This window comes from Pelmatolapia mariae, linkage group LG16_19 (genome assembly GCF_036321145.2).
Source record: "Pelmatolapia mariae isolate MD_Pm_ZW linkage group LG16_19, Pm_UMD_F_2, whole genome shotgun sequence".
NCBI lineage: Eukaryota > Metazoa > Chordata > Actinopteri > Cichliformes > Cichlidae > Pelmatolapia > Pelmatolapia mariae.
The window spans coordinates 63,610,629-63,626,898 of record NC_086241.1 but is presented as its reverse complement, the minus strand read 5'-3'; the positions used below and the strand labels follow the sequence as shown (position 1 = coordinate 63,626,898).

At 42.0% G+C, this 16,270-nt stretch overlaps 1 protein-coding gene across 5 annotated transcripts in view; it reads left to right on the top strand.

Annotated features, from left to right (window-relative positions):
• The window catches only part of sobpa (sine oculis binding protein homolog (Drosophila) a), a 57,226-nt gene that overhangs the window by 35,004 nt on the left and 5,952 nt on the right, over positions 1-16,270 (top strand). For 2 of the 5 annotated variants that reach the window (XM_063499395.1, XM_063499394.1), the window contains 2 exons: positions 5,872-5,967; positions 13,101-15,126. In XM_063499395.1, coding sequence (XP_063355465.1) covers positions 5,872-5,967; positions 13,101-15,125 — 2,121 coding nt within the window. In that variant the 3' untranslated portion in view covers position 15,126. Of the gene's footprint in view, positions 1-4,816; positions 4,904-5,871; positions 5,968-13,100; positions 15,127-16,270 lie in introns of all 5 variants that reach the window. The other 3 variants (XM_063499398.1, XM_063499397.1, XM_063499393.1) reach the window with 2 other exon arrangements.

The following is a 16,270-nucleotide window of genomic DNA, read 5'->3' as shown; positions in this document are numbered from 1 at the left end:
CAATAAAATGTACTTTGTGTTTTATTTGCAGGTACAGTGGCAATGTGCAATTTAGCATTGCACAGCTCACAGCAGATATATTAAGATGAACATTTGCTGCATTAAAAAAGAGATTTAGTAGAAGGAAACTGGCCTGCAACATTATATATGCAAAAGTTACATTTACACATAAATGTTCAAAAGAGGAACATTGATCCATATGTTTCTGTAAAAAAAGTGATTGGAGGGTTTTTTTTGTTGTTTTTTTATCACTTCCCACTTGCACACCCTTCTAAAAATTTAAGTGTAAAGATCAGAGCCTCATGCATGCATATATCTCCAGTGATGCTTTGCAAACAAAATCGAATGGTTTGTCTTTCCAAGGCGCAGAGAGTAGAGGCAAACTTGTCTTTTGATTTGGGGAGGGGGGGGTGCGCGTTCACTTCCTTGCCTGACATTTGCATAGTGCCAGGATTGCACCTTCACTTCAGGATTTGGGATGAGCTCTAGTGCGCGCGGCTGTGTTTGTGTTTGGATTTGGAAAAGCCTGCCTACGAGCGCCTTTCTTTGGGAAGTGCAGCTCTTTTGGCAGGTGATGGGCACACACACCTGGACGTGTATGCATGCCCAGATGGAAGCTTGCGTGGTGGCAGCTGGTGTGACGTCCCCTCAGGACGGTGGAGCCGGCAGAGAGGAAATCAACGTGCGATATCCTGCACTAACTAACTAACTATCAATCTATTTATCCGTCTATCTATCTGTCTGTCCATCTAGCCATCTATCCATGTCTATCTGTCTGTCTAGCTATCTATCTCAGTCCCATCGCCTTTATCTGTGTGGCTCCCTGTGTGTGCCTCACGCCTCGTTCGCAGTGCCAACACCTCATTAGTACAATATGCAAATGAACTGGCGCTGGGCCAGAGGGTCAGAGCACAAACTGGAGGCAGAATAATAGCACAATGGTGCATCTTTTTGTGTGTCAGAGAGAGAGAGAGAAAGAGTGTGTGTGTGTCCAAATGCCTGCCTAGAATTATGTGATTGTTTATGTGTGGTTACCTGACTTTGAGTCAGTGCGATGTGTCCGTACCCAAACTCTGGAGCCATATGTGGGTCAGCCTACACCTCACAGCTTCTAAATAACCATGACCTCATAAACCCTGTCATGAAAGGTTGGAGAAAACAAAATCAAAGTAAAAATACTCCCCCCCCCCACCTCAAAAAAATGTGCCTGTTATTTTGTAAATTCTCGCAAAACAAGGTTTTCTGTCAAATCTGTACACTGTGTCGTTTCTGGTACATATAACAGCATGCTTCGTGACTCAAGACAGCAGTATCTTTGCACCAGGCTTGGAATGGGAAACCCTACCTGGAGGTGATGAAAGCAGATGGGAGTGGAGGCAAACTCAATCAGTCTCTGGACTAAAAATGTAAAATATACGCCAGAGTTGCCCTTTGGTATCATCGAGAGATGAAGAGAGCTGGAGGCCAAATTACCCATGACAAATCAAAGGTTGCAGGGAGCAATTTAAAGGGAACATAATATGAAAGAGCGCTACTCAAACCAGCGGTTCTTCTGTCAGTGCACGGGCTCAATTTGAAATGTCAGCTTCGGGGCTGCAAACGGCATGATGTACATGTCTAATCGAGGTTAAATCTCAATTTCTGATAACAGTGTCTCAGCACCCCTTGGCTGTAAAATATGAACTAATTTGATCACACTGGGGTCTACATTATATAAAAGTGCATTTCATTTAATGAAACACAATGGAGCCATTGGGCACCGTGCCAGACAAAGCTTCTCCAATAACTTCTTTGTAACAGAATTGCCCACACCTGGCACAGCAGCACTGACTGCCTCAGTTTTCACACTGCACATAATGAGTGACTCACAGGGTGCAGGAGAAGGTGGCTCCTATTCCAGCTGGCGCAAACATTTAAAGGAAGTTTGTATTTTAATAGCATTGCCATGGAAAGTAAAAGCACAACAGCTATTTGGGCAAATTAATCACATTATCGTTATTTGAGGTTGTATAACTACTAATAGATAGGTTACTGTAAATCCTACAGTTTAAGCCCCAGTATCTTTCTAATCAGCTTTAACATATTTGGAGTCCGCAGCATGTTTAGATGCATTTAACCTGAGCTAATCTGATTCATGAAGAATGTGTGCCCACAAATATGGAGTAATTCGTGTATGCACTGAATGTTTAATGCACAAATCCCAGATTCATCATATTTTATTTACTTTTATAGCAGCCTCAGCTTACACACACACACACATATACATGCACACACACAAATGAATAGCTTAAGAAAATAAGCTAAACCGCCATCATTCCAGAGGGAACACATTAGAGGTTTGCCTTTTCTGGCGTCACATCTTTCCCCGCCGTATCCCTCAAGGTAAACTTGTTTCCTTATATAGCAAAATGTGGGCGTGACAGTATTGAAATTACACATGGAGGTTATGCTCCTGATTCTGGTGGTAAGAACGGACTTGGCAGGGACACCGTTTTTTCTAAATGTTTTTTATGCCTGTTGGGAACATCTCTACATGTAAATTAGGAAATAAGTCTTTGGTTTTGTTGTCCGGTTAGAGCGTTAGCTCGTTTTTGTCGAGGTATGTTTCCGCCTGTTGATGCTTTAAACCTGAAGATCAACAAAATATATATATTTTATGAACTCCTGTGTGAGTCTCTGTGTCATTTTCTTCCATTCTGAGATGATTACACTTAGATAGATTAGGAATGTTGACACCATGAGTGAAGTGAGTAGGTGGATCGTCTGCTCGGTGAAAAAAAATACAATTTGTAAAGTTATTTTCCATCTTTCTCATTAGAAGATTTGCAAGATGGAGGTTATGCAGGTCTTTTCACAGTTTGACACTGCTTATGTTATAATTAAATCGACAATGGTGCGACTAATAAATGCTAAGTTTAGCAAACATAAATGCACACAAATCACATTTTCTCAGGTCAAGTTAGTTTAATTCAGTAAAACATCTTTTTGCCTCCTTTGTTGAGTTCTGTTAACTTTTTCTGGCTTAAGGTTTATAAAAAACTAACAAGCTTGCTTTCCGCCATTAAGATTATCAGCAGAAGAGGAAAGATTGATTTCAGCCACTTGCGGAAAAAAAGCAAAAACATATGTTCATTGAAATGCATGAACTGATATCATTAGCTAACATAATGGCTGTGTGGGTGTGAGCAGATTGTACTTGCACGACATCTCCCTCGCTCTTTGGTTTAGTTAGCTCGTGGCACCTGTTAAGGTGGACCACCCTCCACCTTCCAGTACAGTTACGCCAACCTCATGTTATTTCATTCAGTCATTACAACAAGCAGAGTGGAGTGAGCTCTTTGAGGTTGTCTTTGTTATCATTCCAAGCCAAATATATCAGAAACTTTAGCAAACAGCCACACCGAAATTGAACCCCTCAATGACTCAAATTATTGACGCTGATTTAGTTAATTAACCCTTTAAAGCCAAGTTAATCATATTTGATACATGAGCTTTTTGTGATTTTCTGAGACTTCTGTTTCATGAGTTTGATTTTTCCCCCTTAAAAAACAGAAATAAATTACACATTAAATTTTTAACAAATAAATTGCAAGAAAACAACAACAAAACACCTGCTGTAGCAAATGTGATACAAATTTAAAGTCATATATGCACATTTATATAATTTAATTTAAAGGGTTAAAATTGCTCTAATTCATAATAAGAGCTAGATGTATTTATTAGAGCTATTTTGTTATATTTTGTAACTTATTTTATTATTTCATTTAGTTTAGTTAGTTATTGTTCTTGCTGCCTTGGAGCAAATGTGACCACATAGTTTTCCTTGGAGTAATAAAGTATTCTGATTCTAATAGCTGGTTTTGATTTTAAGCTAAAACACTGTATATGTGCCCTAATTAAAACCAGTGACCACAACAGTGACCACAGACTTTAAGACTTTAATACTTTATATTAAAGTCTGGACGTTACAGCTGAATTTAAAAATGTTGGATAGAAGTGTAAACCTGGGAGGAGGCAAAGGATTATTCCAGGAAAATCCAAGTAGCTGACCTGCAAGGTGAAAACAATATCAGCCTCAGTGCTGCAGTTGGCAGTATATTCAAAGGGACAAACTATTAAGCAAGTAATGGAAGCAAGTTATTCATGTAAAAAAAAGTATTGGCTGAAATGTCTTTCAGACATTTTTGTTGTTGCTTTTTTTCCTAAATTAAAAAATTAAAAATTGGGTTAAAATGAGGTGAAATGTATGGAAGCCCGTTTCTGCCACTTAGGGAAAATAACTAAGGATCGATAACTCGAAATTTTGAGAAAAGTAACTCGAAATTTTGAGTTAGCGCTGCCAATCAGTAATCTACGTGAATTACATCATTCCCTTGTTACCCGGAAGCTGAAGCCCTCAGCTACAAATGCTACAGCTAAGCTACCAGTATTACATCCAGTCATGAATGCACAAATTGCTGAGTATTTTCAGCGTGGCTTCAAAAATGATGAAATCCTTGTGTTATTAGCTGAATCACATGGCATTACTATCAGCCAACGTACTTGCGAAAGAGCCAATTTGTTGCGATACGGTTTTGAGTGCGCGTTACTCTGCGCCATATGCTTCCGGGTAACAAGAAAGTGACCTCATTCTCATAGATTACTGATTGGCAGAGCTAACTCAAAATTTCGAGTTAACAACTCGAAATTTTGAGGAAAAGTAACTCGAAATTTCGACTTATGTTTCTCCAAATTTCTAGTTAATAAGTCAAAATTTCAAGAAAATAACTCAAAATTTCGAGTTATGGATACTTGTTTTTTTGTTTTTTGTTTTTAGTGGCGGAAACGGGCTTCCATAGAAATGAGACAAAGCTTCAACCTTCAACAAGTCTCTGAATCTCAGCCCTCAGAGCCATCCTTCAAGGTAGGATCAAAAGATTCTGAGAACTGAGCTCCATAAAATTTTAAAAGCTTGCCTGTTTTAAATTTGACTGATTTCACATTCAAGGTCATCTTCTCGGGTATGTCCTGGCAGATTCCAGCATGAGTGCTATTTCAACGTCTCTCAGTGTAAGTCCAATTTGGGCCCCTTGCAGTCTGAACAGTGTGAACATGACCTTGGGAATTTCATGTGGAAGATCATTGACAGAGCTGAAGAGTGTATAGTTTCAGATTCTAAAGGCAGAGCATCAGGTGAGGAGCAAGACTGACGGCATGCACCCTGAATTCAAGTCCCCAGGGTGAGACATCAACATGGGGTTTAGCTGTAATGTCCTGAGGTCTCAGGAAGACCAGGGCGTGAGTCCTTTTTGGCCACATGAGCACAATCCTTGCTCTCCACCTGGACATCTCACTATGCTATTTGGTCACTGAAAATCAAGTTGAAGGATTACACACCAACTGGAACGGTACAGGTGTGAGGGGACACAATGGGACTTCCACTGAGAGATCTAAACATAAAAGCTGAGGTGCACAAGAAGATGTTGTTAGAGGGGGGATCACCCAAAATTCAAATCAGATAAACCTTTTGATTTTCATTGACCTGTTCTCAGAACTTTTTGATCACACCTTATATCTTAGATTGATGGGTGTTAAATAGGCACAATTGTTGGCAGCATTTTAACTGCCTAAACTAAATGTCTTGCACACACGAACTGCACATGCACACCTGCACACTCACTCACTGTTTTGTTTCAGAGGATCCTTAACCCCTCACCCCTCGACCGCCCATTGGTTTGATCACAAACCAATGGCTTTTCACCCATTTTACAGTCACCATTTCTGTTCATCTTTCTCATTGTTTTTTTTTTTCCATTTCTGTTTCCTTGTTGCCTCTGTTCACGTGTTTATTTTGTCCATTCGTAAAAAGAAGCCATTATTTCTCCCCCCCAGGCAAGAGACGACGATGGCCTCGGTGGGAAATTACCCCTGCACAGCTTTGCTCAGGACACGCCCAGGCTTGTCTTCAAGACAAACAGCGATGTGCTTGTAAGGACCATACCCATTTAATGCCAGACAAGAGTTTAAGCTTAATGGCTTCTGCACAAATATGTTTTGATGTTGTTCTTTGTTTAAAAATATGTAATTTTCAAGTCATGTCTGAAATGTGACTGGGCTGGTTTGTGTTTGAGAATTATTGTAAAAGTAAAACAGGCTCATCCTCAAACCTCTCCAAACAAGTTGCTTCACTTAAACATTTCCATTTGTTATGTTCTGAACTTTTTTCATGCTTTATCATTTATTTTGCCCATTTTCATTTTTCATGTAGTGAGTTGTGTCAGTCTTTTTAGGGGCTATCAGACACATGCAGTCTCACAGTTAAAGCAGGTATATAATATTGCAATAATAGCAGTGAAGCTAAGGTGGCTTTACTGAATAATATTTATTGGAAATGTTGATATACCTGTACATTTTACTAGTACATGCCCATATCCTGCTCTACCATAAAAGTGCCATTTCAGTCCATTGTTAGGTAATTGCCAAATATATCTTATGCACTCACCAGACACTTTGTTGGATTTAATTCTTCATGTCATAGAGGAATGATCATGGTCAGCAAGAACACTTAAGTTAGCTGTGACATTTAAACAATGCACAGCTAATGCTATAGAGACTCATGAGACCAGGCAACAGTTTTCCAATCTTTTGTTGTGCCGTTGTGTTGAACCCATATGAATTGTAACTTCAGTTTCCTATTCTTGACTGACAGAAGTGGCATCAGGTGTGGTCTTCTGCTGCTGTAGCTCATCTGCTTCCTAGTTGGATGTCTTGTGCATTCAGAAATGCTATTCCTCATCCTTACCTAGATTGTAAACAGTGGTTTTTTGAGTTAATGTCACTTTCTTATCAATTCAGGGCAACCTTGCCATTCTCCTCTGACCTGCTGGATCAGGTGACCCCGAATCCTCCCTTAGTTATGCTGCAGTAGCCTAGGCTGTTGGGCTGTTGGGTGCTTCCCATGATGCACTGAGTGTTTCTTATTCACTCACAATCTGTTTATACACCTCTCTGCAGTTAAACATGAATTGTTATTAGTCTTTGTCTCTCTTCAGCAGTGCATTTTTTGTCCTCTCTTCCTCCCCTCACCTCCCAACCACAACAGCTGGCCGCCCCTCCCTGAGCCTGTATCTGCCAGAGGTTTCTTCCTGTTAAAAGGGAGTTTTTCCTTCCCACTGTCACCAAGTGCTTGCTCAAAGGGCATCATTTGATTGTTAGAGTTTGCTTTCTGTTATTGTAGGGTCTTTACCTTACAATACAAAGCGCCTTGAGACGACTAGTAGATCAGCTGTTTCTGAAATACACAATTGTACCTAACAAAGTGGCTGGTGAGCATATGTTGCAATATTCAAGTTTTGTGGATATAAATGAGATGTTATTATCGTAAAATTGAAAAAGTAAACAAAAACTGTATGTTGGTCCTTTCTTTAATAGAAAATTTATCTTCTAAAATCTTCTAAAAAATTCCTCTAAATATAAATAAAAAATATTTCTGTAAACTTAGTAGGGCTGTCAAATTTATCACAGCTTCTATATATATATCTATATGTCTGTTGATAACAGTAATGTTATGTTTCTAGGCAGCTAGAGTGTACCGAGTTTGAACCTATGTGTAGAACACTGGGAGCTCCAGCTTCTTCCACCATTTAAAAGCATGTTAGGTTAACGCCCAGGACATTGTTGCGAAGGAGATTCTTTAATCTCGAGAATTTCACGTGTTTGTAATATGAAACAGGTGTACTCATTCATAATATTTTTATTGGACATTCTTCCAGTCTCCGATTTCAGACATGTGGAATCATTTTTTAACTTTTGTATGTTCAGGTTTTGTTTCCTAACGGATTTATTTTATGTTGACCAACTAAAGGCTATAACATTTACTTTAATACAACATGCTGTTGCCTACACGACATCAACTACTCAGTACCAAAGTCTTTGCATAGTTTATAATCAACTAGAACCAAAGCATCCAGTTACATCAGAGCAAAGTGTCCATCTGCAAGATTCAGTCTAGCACTGATCATACAGGACTCGGTCTTCAAGACACCACATTTTCTCTTTAAACCCTTGTTTTATAGAAGTGCCAACTGTTTATGTATCCACCAGATACAATGCTGTCTGACAGACTGTCTGGAAAATGCAATATTAAATATTACTGCATCTCCGCTCTCCCAATCTGTGACAGCTGGCTGTTCCCTCCACCCCTCAGTCATTCAAAACAACCATAAGAACTTCTGACTTCAGACATGGCCAGACGTGACACGTTATACAAACTACCTTTGAAATTGGCTTTTTGATAGGCCGATCAGCACTACTTACGCTTGCTTACCTAACGAAGAAGCTATACTGAGTAGCTTGTTAGTTAGGCTTGAAAATGGAGGTAACAAGCAAAATAAAAGTAACTTCTCCCCGAGAAGCAATCTCATGCCAGTTCTTGAGATTAGGAAGATGTTGAGTGTTTAGCTGTTAGATTTCGAGATATTTGGAGGGTCACCTTAAATATTTCCTCTGATTGGCATTCAGTGGCTATGCTGCATATGACTGGTATATAAGTGTGTAATTTTCTCATGACTGAGAGGCATTCACACACTCACCATGTCGCTTACTTGGATCTCACTGTCCATAGCTGACAAGGGAAGGACTTTGAAGACATGTTTGACAAAAAAGGAGATGAATGAATCTGTGCTTGTCCAGATCCAAATGAATTTATGTATTTAAGGGTGTGGAAATGTATTTCCTGCCGGTAAATGCCTCAAAGTTAAGCCTTTCCCCTGAAGAGACTCTAGTGAACTGTTCACTAACAGCTTTTTCTCCAGTTTGTTGTCTCAGTTTGCTATGTGCAGGCCCTAGCCTCAAATTCATCGCACAGATATCACAGCAGTATTGATTTTTCCCAAAAAAAATGAAGCATATAACTGTGCTTTCTATGGAAAAGCACCGAGTAGATATCTCATCTCACAGATCTCCCGTCTGCTGCATTGACATTCAAACACAATCCGCCAGGTCTGCCTCGTCTCTCTTGCAGCTGAAGTTATTTTACTCGCCGTGCGTGCGCGAGCGTGCGCTGTGAAATATAGCACAATTGAGCTTCACCTGGCCAAGTGAGAATGGCCTTTGTATGTCACATCTATAATGACTGATGGGATGGCTGGCTGTGAAAAGAGCCACCTCACAGCGAGTGTGGTTCTCCTCCGTCTTGGCTTTTAGCTGCAGTTTAAAACTTTTCATGCTCCATTCAGGTTTTGATGGAGAAGTCAGGTACACTATGTAGTCAGTATAAAACACTGGATATGTACCAGATATGTTTCCTCTTTTGTAAGCCAAGTAATTATAACCATTGCAACAATGAATGAGGCAACTGGAAACTGATAGTTTGGTTAATCATAGTAATAAGTCCACATGTTGCAGATGGTCTTTAAAGCCTTGCCAAAGTTTAATTTTCTTGTGTAAACATCAGTGTAAGCTTTACACTGTTTTCTTCTTCCAGTGGACCAGGTGCTTTAAGATGGCAGTCTGTTGCAACATGATCTAGTTTTTGGACTAAATCCACAGTACAGCCAGCTCAGTGTTTCTGTCCGCCTCTTCTCAGAATCTCTGACGAACCCAAGTCGTCACGGGTGGATACTTTGCTGCAGATTGTTTGGAGTGTAAAATAACGAAAAAACCAAGCCTCGCTTCAAGCACCTGGTTCATTTTCATGTGTTTAATCTTTGTGTTTTGCACTTTGTGATTGTGGAAGCAATGTGAGAAGTGTCAAAAGAATCGCATATCGACCTTAACAGGGCGGGATACCCAAGCCTGTCCCTTGATGCACTTTTCTTGCTTAAACCTCCTCATTTTCAGTGACCCTCTTCATCATACATATAAAACCACTTCAGGCACCACAACCTCTTATGAAACCTTACAATCTCTGCACCGTCTGAAACTCTCCAGCCTCTTAACCCGCTGCCACCTCCTCCTTTGCCTTCCACTTCATCTCCTAAATCCTACGTATCCTTAGAAATCTGAAGCCCCTGCCTTATATGGAGAATCCAAACTGCCAAAATCAATAATATTTTTTTTAAAGGCCTGGCAAAATTATCTTTACAAAATGTGACATAAGTGGATATTTTTCATTTAATTTGCCTCTGTATGTGTTTTTCTTTGTATTTATTCATTTCTTTTTAAATTTTATACATATTTATGTTTGATGAAGGGAAAACAAAGTTAAAACAAAACCGAAACATATACAGCAATAGAAAAATGTTAAAGAGTAAATGTTAATAGAGATTAATAAGTAAATAAGTCAATAAATAACATGGTAAACTAAATGAGGAAGCAAGTAAATATGAGGATTCTTACGTTAAAGATGATAATTCAATTATAAATATGTCACAGTTTATAAATTTGTGGATTTCTACATTTATTTCTAATATTTTGGTGCATTGCATAATTGCAATATATTTGTTATAGTCAGGGTTTTTATTTTTAATATTTTGGCAGTTTTTGTCCTCCACAGAATTAACCTTTTCTATTGGGTCATTCTCTTTGACTGCAGCAAACTAAATGCTGTTTATTTATTGCTCTAACCTCTGAGAATGTCTCAAATCCCCTCACATCTCACAAAGCACCTCACCTTATATGTTCATTTTTTTCTTATGCACTAAAACATGTCGCTGACTAATGTGGGAATTCCTAAAATTCCTAAAATTCCCTAGACTTGGGATTGGGTCAGAGAGTCAGAGGAGGGAGAACATGTCGACCACTGGGGTGCTTGTTTAGAAGCCGGATAATCGTTGTAATGCAAACGGTTAAACTACACCGCCGATACTGGTTCGTTGGCCACGATGGAAATAAATGACCATAATTACATTCAACTGCAAACATCTGTGTGCAGGAGCCGGGAGAGAGCGAGAAAGAGAAAGCACAACTCCATTAGCGTAATGCACAGTGAAATTTCACTCACGGTGCAGAAAGTCGTTAAGTGCTCTCCATCTGTCTTTCTGAGTCGAGGAAATTTTCAGCACATTTATTATTTAAAATATCCTGGGCATACCATTATCAAACTCAACTTGTGAGAGCACCTTTTTGACTTTTACTCAGTCATGGCTCATTGAATTAGTGAGGACTAAATGGGCAGTTAAAGCATGTAGAATTCAAGGGACTGACATCCGAGCGCTTCCAGCGCCGTGTAGTTCAGTCTCTGATCTGTTTTTGCTGCTCTCCGGCTGCTTCTCTCAAACTCGGTTCGGTTTTTAAGTTAGAGTGACACTCTCTAATGACTGTCAAATGCAGACTTTTGCCCTTTTCGTGAATGCCTCTGCTTCAACCAGTTCACCTCTGATGTAAAGCACATAATCGAGGCAAGCAACCTGATGTTTTACACATGTTGCAGCTGAAGGACGGCACACTGTGTTTTCTTTTTGAAATCCTGGCCAGTGCTGCAGTGCATCTGCCCAAAAGCCCATGTGAGTCCACTGTCTTTCAGCTGCTGCCAGACACTTTCCTGCCAAATAATCCAATGTTGCTATGCAGCTTGCAAAAGGAGTTTATCCACCTTCCGGTTGCATCCCTCGACTTATTAACATTCAGCAGGGGGGCTTAAGGGTCTATGTGATGGATGGATGTCGTTGAAGGGTCTGACAACTGATTAATGCCTTAATTATCTCCAGCGAGGACCTGCCACTCCTCCCAGAGCTGACAGAGTGAGCTGTGTGTGGCCTGACGAGTAACTCCGTGTTCAGGGCTCGCCCACTGCTATCTGTTCTACCAGGGTCACATTCATTTTCCTCCCCTCAAAAAATCTGCACGTTTTGCACTAAAAAGGTGTATAACGTTGATGAAACAGTGCAGCAGTGCGTTTTGGGATCTTTGCCATTGCGGTGACTAAGAAAGACAACTTTTCAATTGAGCCTCCACATGTTTGGAGCCAGCCCAGGTTTGCATTCTGCATACAGAAGCAATCTCTGAAGTCAAGTCCATTTTTTGAATGTAAAATGTTACTGTTGACTTACAAGGCTTTATGCAACCAATCCACCTACTGTATCAAGGAACTATTAACCCCTTTATAGCCATGTTGCCATGTTACATCAGCTCTGCTTTAATAGGTAGAAATCTCAAGGAGAGCCATTTTCAGGGAGGTTAGGCATCTGATGCTGCTTTGTGTGAGTAAGAAAGGAGTCAAGAGAAAAGAACAAAGAGGGGAAACAAACAATACAACATAAAACACCTGACAGGAACTGGTGGCAGAAATCACAGATCAGTTACATGCAGCTCTGGAGGCACAGCAGAAGGGTACAGGGAGAGAGAGGAGGATGCAAAGTTATGCAGTATATAAATATAAAAAAAGGCATATGAATGCATGGGTCCCAAAAGAAATACATACTTTTCACGTATAGCCGGCTTTACTTGATTAACTGATTAAAACTGCAGTCTTAATAGTCCTAATACTGCAGTCATTTTAAGTAAATAGTTTTCAGCAAACAACTGTGGCTTTTAGCCATAACCCTCAGAGCTCGACTGAGAAAAATAATGTTAGAAAATGTGAAAGTTTTGCACCAAGCTTCAGCCATCACCTGCAACCTATAAAGATATTTAAAGTAAAACATTTCACCACCCAAAAGAACAGCACAAAATTCTGTTATTCTACCATTTACCCATTACACCAATATGCCATGGTCCTTCTACCATTTAACCTGATTTGACTTGTTGACCCACAATTCAATACCAGTGTGAGGGAAATCGTCTTTTTGTGTTGTGCTTGAGGTGCTGGTCTTTATAGCCAACAGAAGGTGTAAATGGGCATTTCTTGTTAAGACAGAAGGTTAAAGGCAAAGTCACTTCAGCAGCTGAACGCCATTATGCGAGCATAAGATAGAACACATAAATATGTCGAAAGCAGGCAAGTACAAACTTCAATGTTAAATGTTTCCCTTTTTTCAGCAGATCTGTAAAAGTATTTACAATCAACATCAGCTTCTTTAAAAATAATCTTTCTCTAATGAGCTTCTCTCCAGATGGTGTGGAGACTAAGCGTCTTCCCCACATTTTCCAGAGAATATTTTGTAGTGGATCATCAAAAACAGATCAGGAGTCCTTTGTATGCAGGCTGACAGGTGCTTATATATGTGTGTCTCTTTTTGCAGGTGTGTGACTGGTGCAAACATATTCGCCATACTAAGGAGTACCTGGACTTTGGTGCTGGTGAGCGGAGGCTGCAGTTCTGCAGTGCCAAATGCCTGAACCAATATAAGATGGACATTTTCTATAAAGAGACCCAGGCTGCCCTTCCTGGAGCACTGTGTAACCCAGGACACGGAGCTGGAGGGGAGGGTAAGCCGGAGTGCAGTTCAGGAGTGCAGCTGCTCACTCCTGAATCCTGGGGAACGCCGCTAACGGACCTTCGACGTAAAGTTCCCTCACCTGGAGGGCCTTCCTCCACCTCAGTTTTGGCCCCTTCCACATCTTCTGCTGCCTCACCCTCAGACACTGCAGCTGTCTGCTCCCCATCCTCCTCCTCTTCAGCCAAAATCCCCACACCCAGACCCCATGAGAGCCCCTCACTTCCCCCACCACCTGTTCCTGCTCTTCACCCACCAGTCGGGGTCCCCTCTGGCAGCCCTCCCATGGTGATGACACCCCGGGGACCCATGCCCCTGCCTCTGTTCATGGAGCATCAAATGATGCAGCAGATCCGCCCCCCATTTCTTCGCACCTCTGCCCACCCAGGAGGGCCCAACAGCCCGCTGTCAAACCCAATCATTCCTGGTATTGGTCCACCACCACCTCCTAGGACCCTTGGTCCTCCATCAAGCCCCATGCACAGGCCTCTGCTATCTCCACATGTCCACCCTTCATCCAATCCCAACCCTGGCATGATCCCCCCACACCCTGGAATCCCCATGCCGGGCCTACCGCCTTTCCCCCCAGTCAACATGATGCCCAATGGACCCATCCCCCTGCCGCCAATGATGAACTTTGGCATGCCGTCCTTGGCTCCATTGGTACCTCCCCCAACTCTCTTGGTCCCTTACCCTGTCATTGTACCCCTCCCAGTCCCAATTCCTATTCCAATCCCTATCCCCTTCAACCCCAAATCCTCCAGGGACCGACCTGAGAGCACTGGTTCTGTCCGTAGTGCTCCAGAGTCCTCAGAAGCTTCAGCCTCTAGGCTCCATTCTCCAGGCTCCTCTGGAGGTGATAGAGGGAGCCAGAAGATAGAGCCAGCCGGAGGGCGTGTCTCTCCTGTGCGGTCAGAGAGAGGCAGGACAGTGGAATTGACTGTGAAGGCAGAGGACAACTCAGGCAACCTTTGTCTCAGCAGTGGCCCTGGATTGATGGATGGGGTTATTGATCTAACAGTGGGCCAAAGATCATGCCAGCAGCAGGTAATTCACAGGATTCTACCTGGTGTCCAGGTCAAAGTAGAGCCAGAGGCGGATTCAAGATCTCCACCAGCTGCTGAGCTGGGGAGGGAAGGGAAGAGCCATCGTGATGAAGGGGAAGGGGCTCTGCTCTCACAGGAACTCCTCAGTGCTGCGGAGCCGGAAGGGGCCACACACCCTAACACACTGGAATCATCAGCCCCACCTTCCAGTGCTCCCAGCAAAGCTTCAGTGAGCCAGAAGAGTCCCCACTATTCTAACCGTACAACACCACCCTCACCAAGTACAGTGCGGACCCAGCCCCCATCTTTACCCCAGCACCAGACTAGCCCTGCTGCCCCATGTAATGTGATAGTCAATGGTACGGGATGGCATCCACTTCTCACGCCTGCGTTCGAATCTGACCGAAGGGGAGAGACAGGAGAAGGAGAGGCAGAGAAGCACCCAGCTAACGGTGAGCTTGAGCGTGAGGCGCTGAAAGAGAACAATTGTTCCGTAGGTGAATGGGAGCCAGGGAAGCGGGTCTCAGCACAAGATGAGATGGGTAACACGGTGGAGGGTAAGCCAGATCCTGACTCCAACTTGGAGGAGGGTGAGCATGCCTACGCCCTACCGCTGCTGTCGACCGGAGGCTGTGTTGTCATACAGCCTGTGCCAAAGCCCGCCGCCGACAAGACAGCCATCCTCTCCTGCTCCATCAGCGCACCACTATCAGCCGCTGGGAGTCCTGAGCTCGAGCCGCCGCTGAAGAGGAGGTGTCTGCGAATTCGCAATCAAAACAAATGAGGTGAGTGTTTTCCCACAAACGACCTGAAATATAAATTCAAACAGATTTATTCAGTGACATTTCATAATTCACAGTCGGGGGTTTATCAAATTAAGAGTTGGTTTTAAAAGTCTCTTACTCCCCAGGGTGCGTCTTTAAACTAGTCAAAATGACTCCCTTCAGTTGAAAAATGTTCTTTAGCAAGCTGTTTCATATTGATAATCTTCACATCTGGAAATCTCTGGCAACCGGATTATTTTGTATTTTGTCATTTTGAAAAGACATAATAGGGTTGATCACTTAATCAGAATTTCAACAGTGTGATGCTTGATTCAAGGGCAGACTCGGTGTGCCCTCGTGCAGTCACAGTGGAAGGGGTCAAACAAGCATTAGTTGAATTATTACCTCCAAAATAATGCCAGAGTGCAGGTTCCCTGGCATTAAGTCCACTGTGACAGACGGACTGCAGGTGATGTATGAGATTGTCACCTGGAGGGGCACTCGCAGGGACTGGCACTGAAAAGACTCTAAAAGGGTTAGTGAAGCAGGAGGGAACCTGACACAAAGCCCATTTGTGAAAAGATGAAATGAACCAGCACACCTACAAGGTGGTGTTAATACAAGCAGGCTGTGCACAAGGAGGGCCTTGTCCTCTTAATATACAGCCAAACCATTCTGAAATAAAACCTTAAGACTCAGCAACATCACATAAACAAATACATTTATCCTAGATGTTAGGAGCATTTGGAATCATGTGATTAGCCAACACTCATTTACCAAACACACATTTCCACATGAGCTTGCGCCTTGATGTCATTTTACAAGAGGAATACTCGTCTTTGCTTTACTGTGACTGGCAGTATATGAGCTTCGGAGTTTGAATGAGGAGCCTTTTATGCCATTAATGCCAAATTTAATGATGCAATCCTCGAGTTATTAATTAAATGAAATTGTATTCAAGAGCAATTGAAGACCAATTCAGGTTGTGGTAACATGAGGCGAGTGCTCTGAATAAGATTAATTGGTAACGACAAAAGATGGAAATCAAGCCCCCTGCACATTCAGCGTTGCTAAACGCCAACCAGCAGCTGAAATAAACAGAAGTGATGCACTGCAATCTGCAAGTACTGATACAGTAGCAAAAATATGGAGGACCAACAGTGCC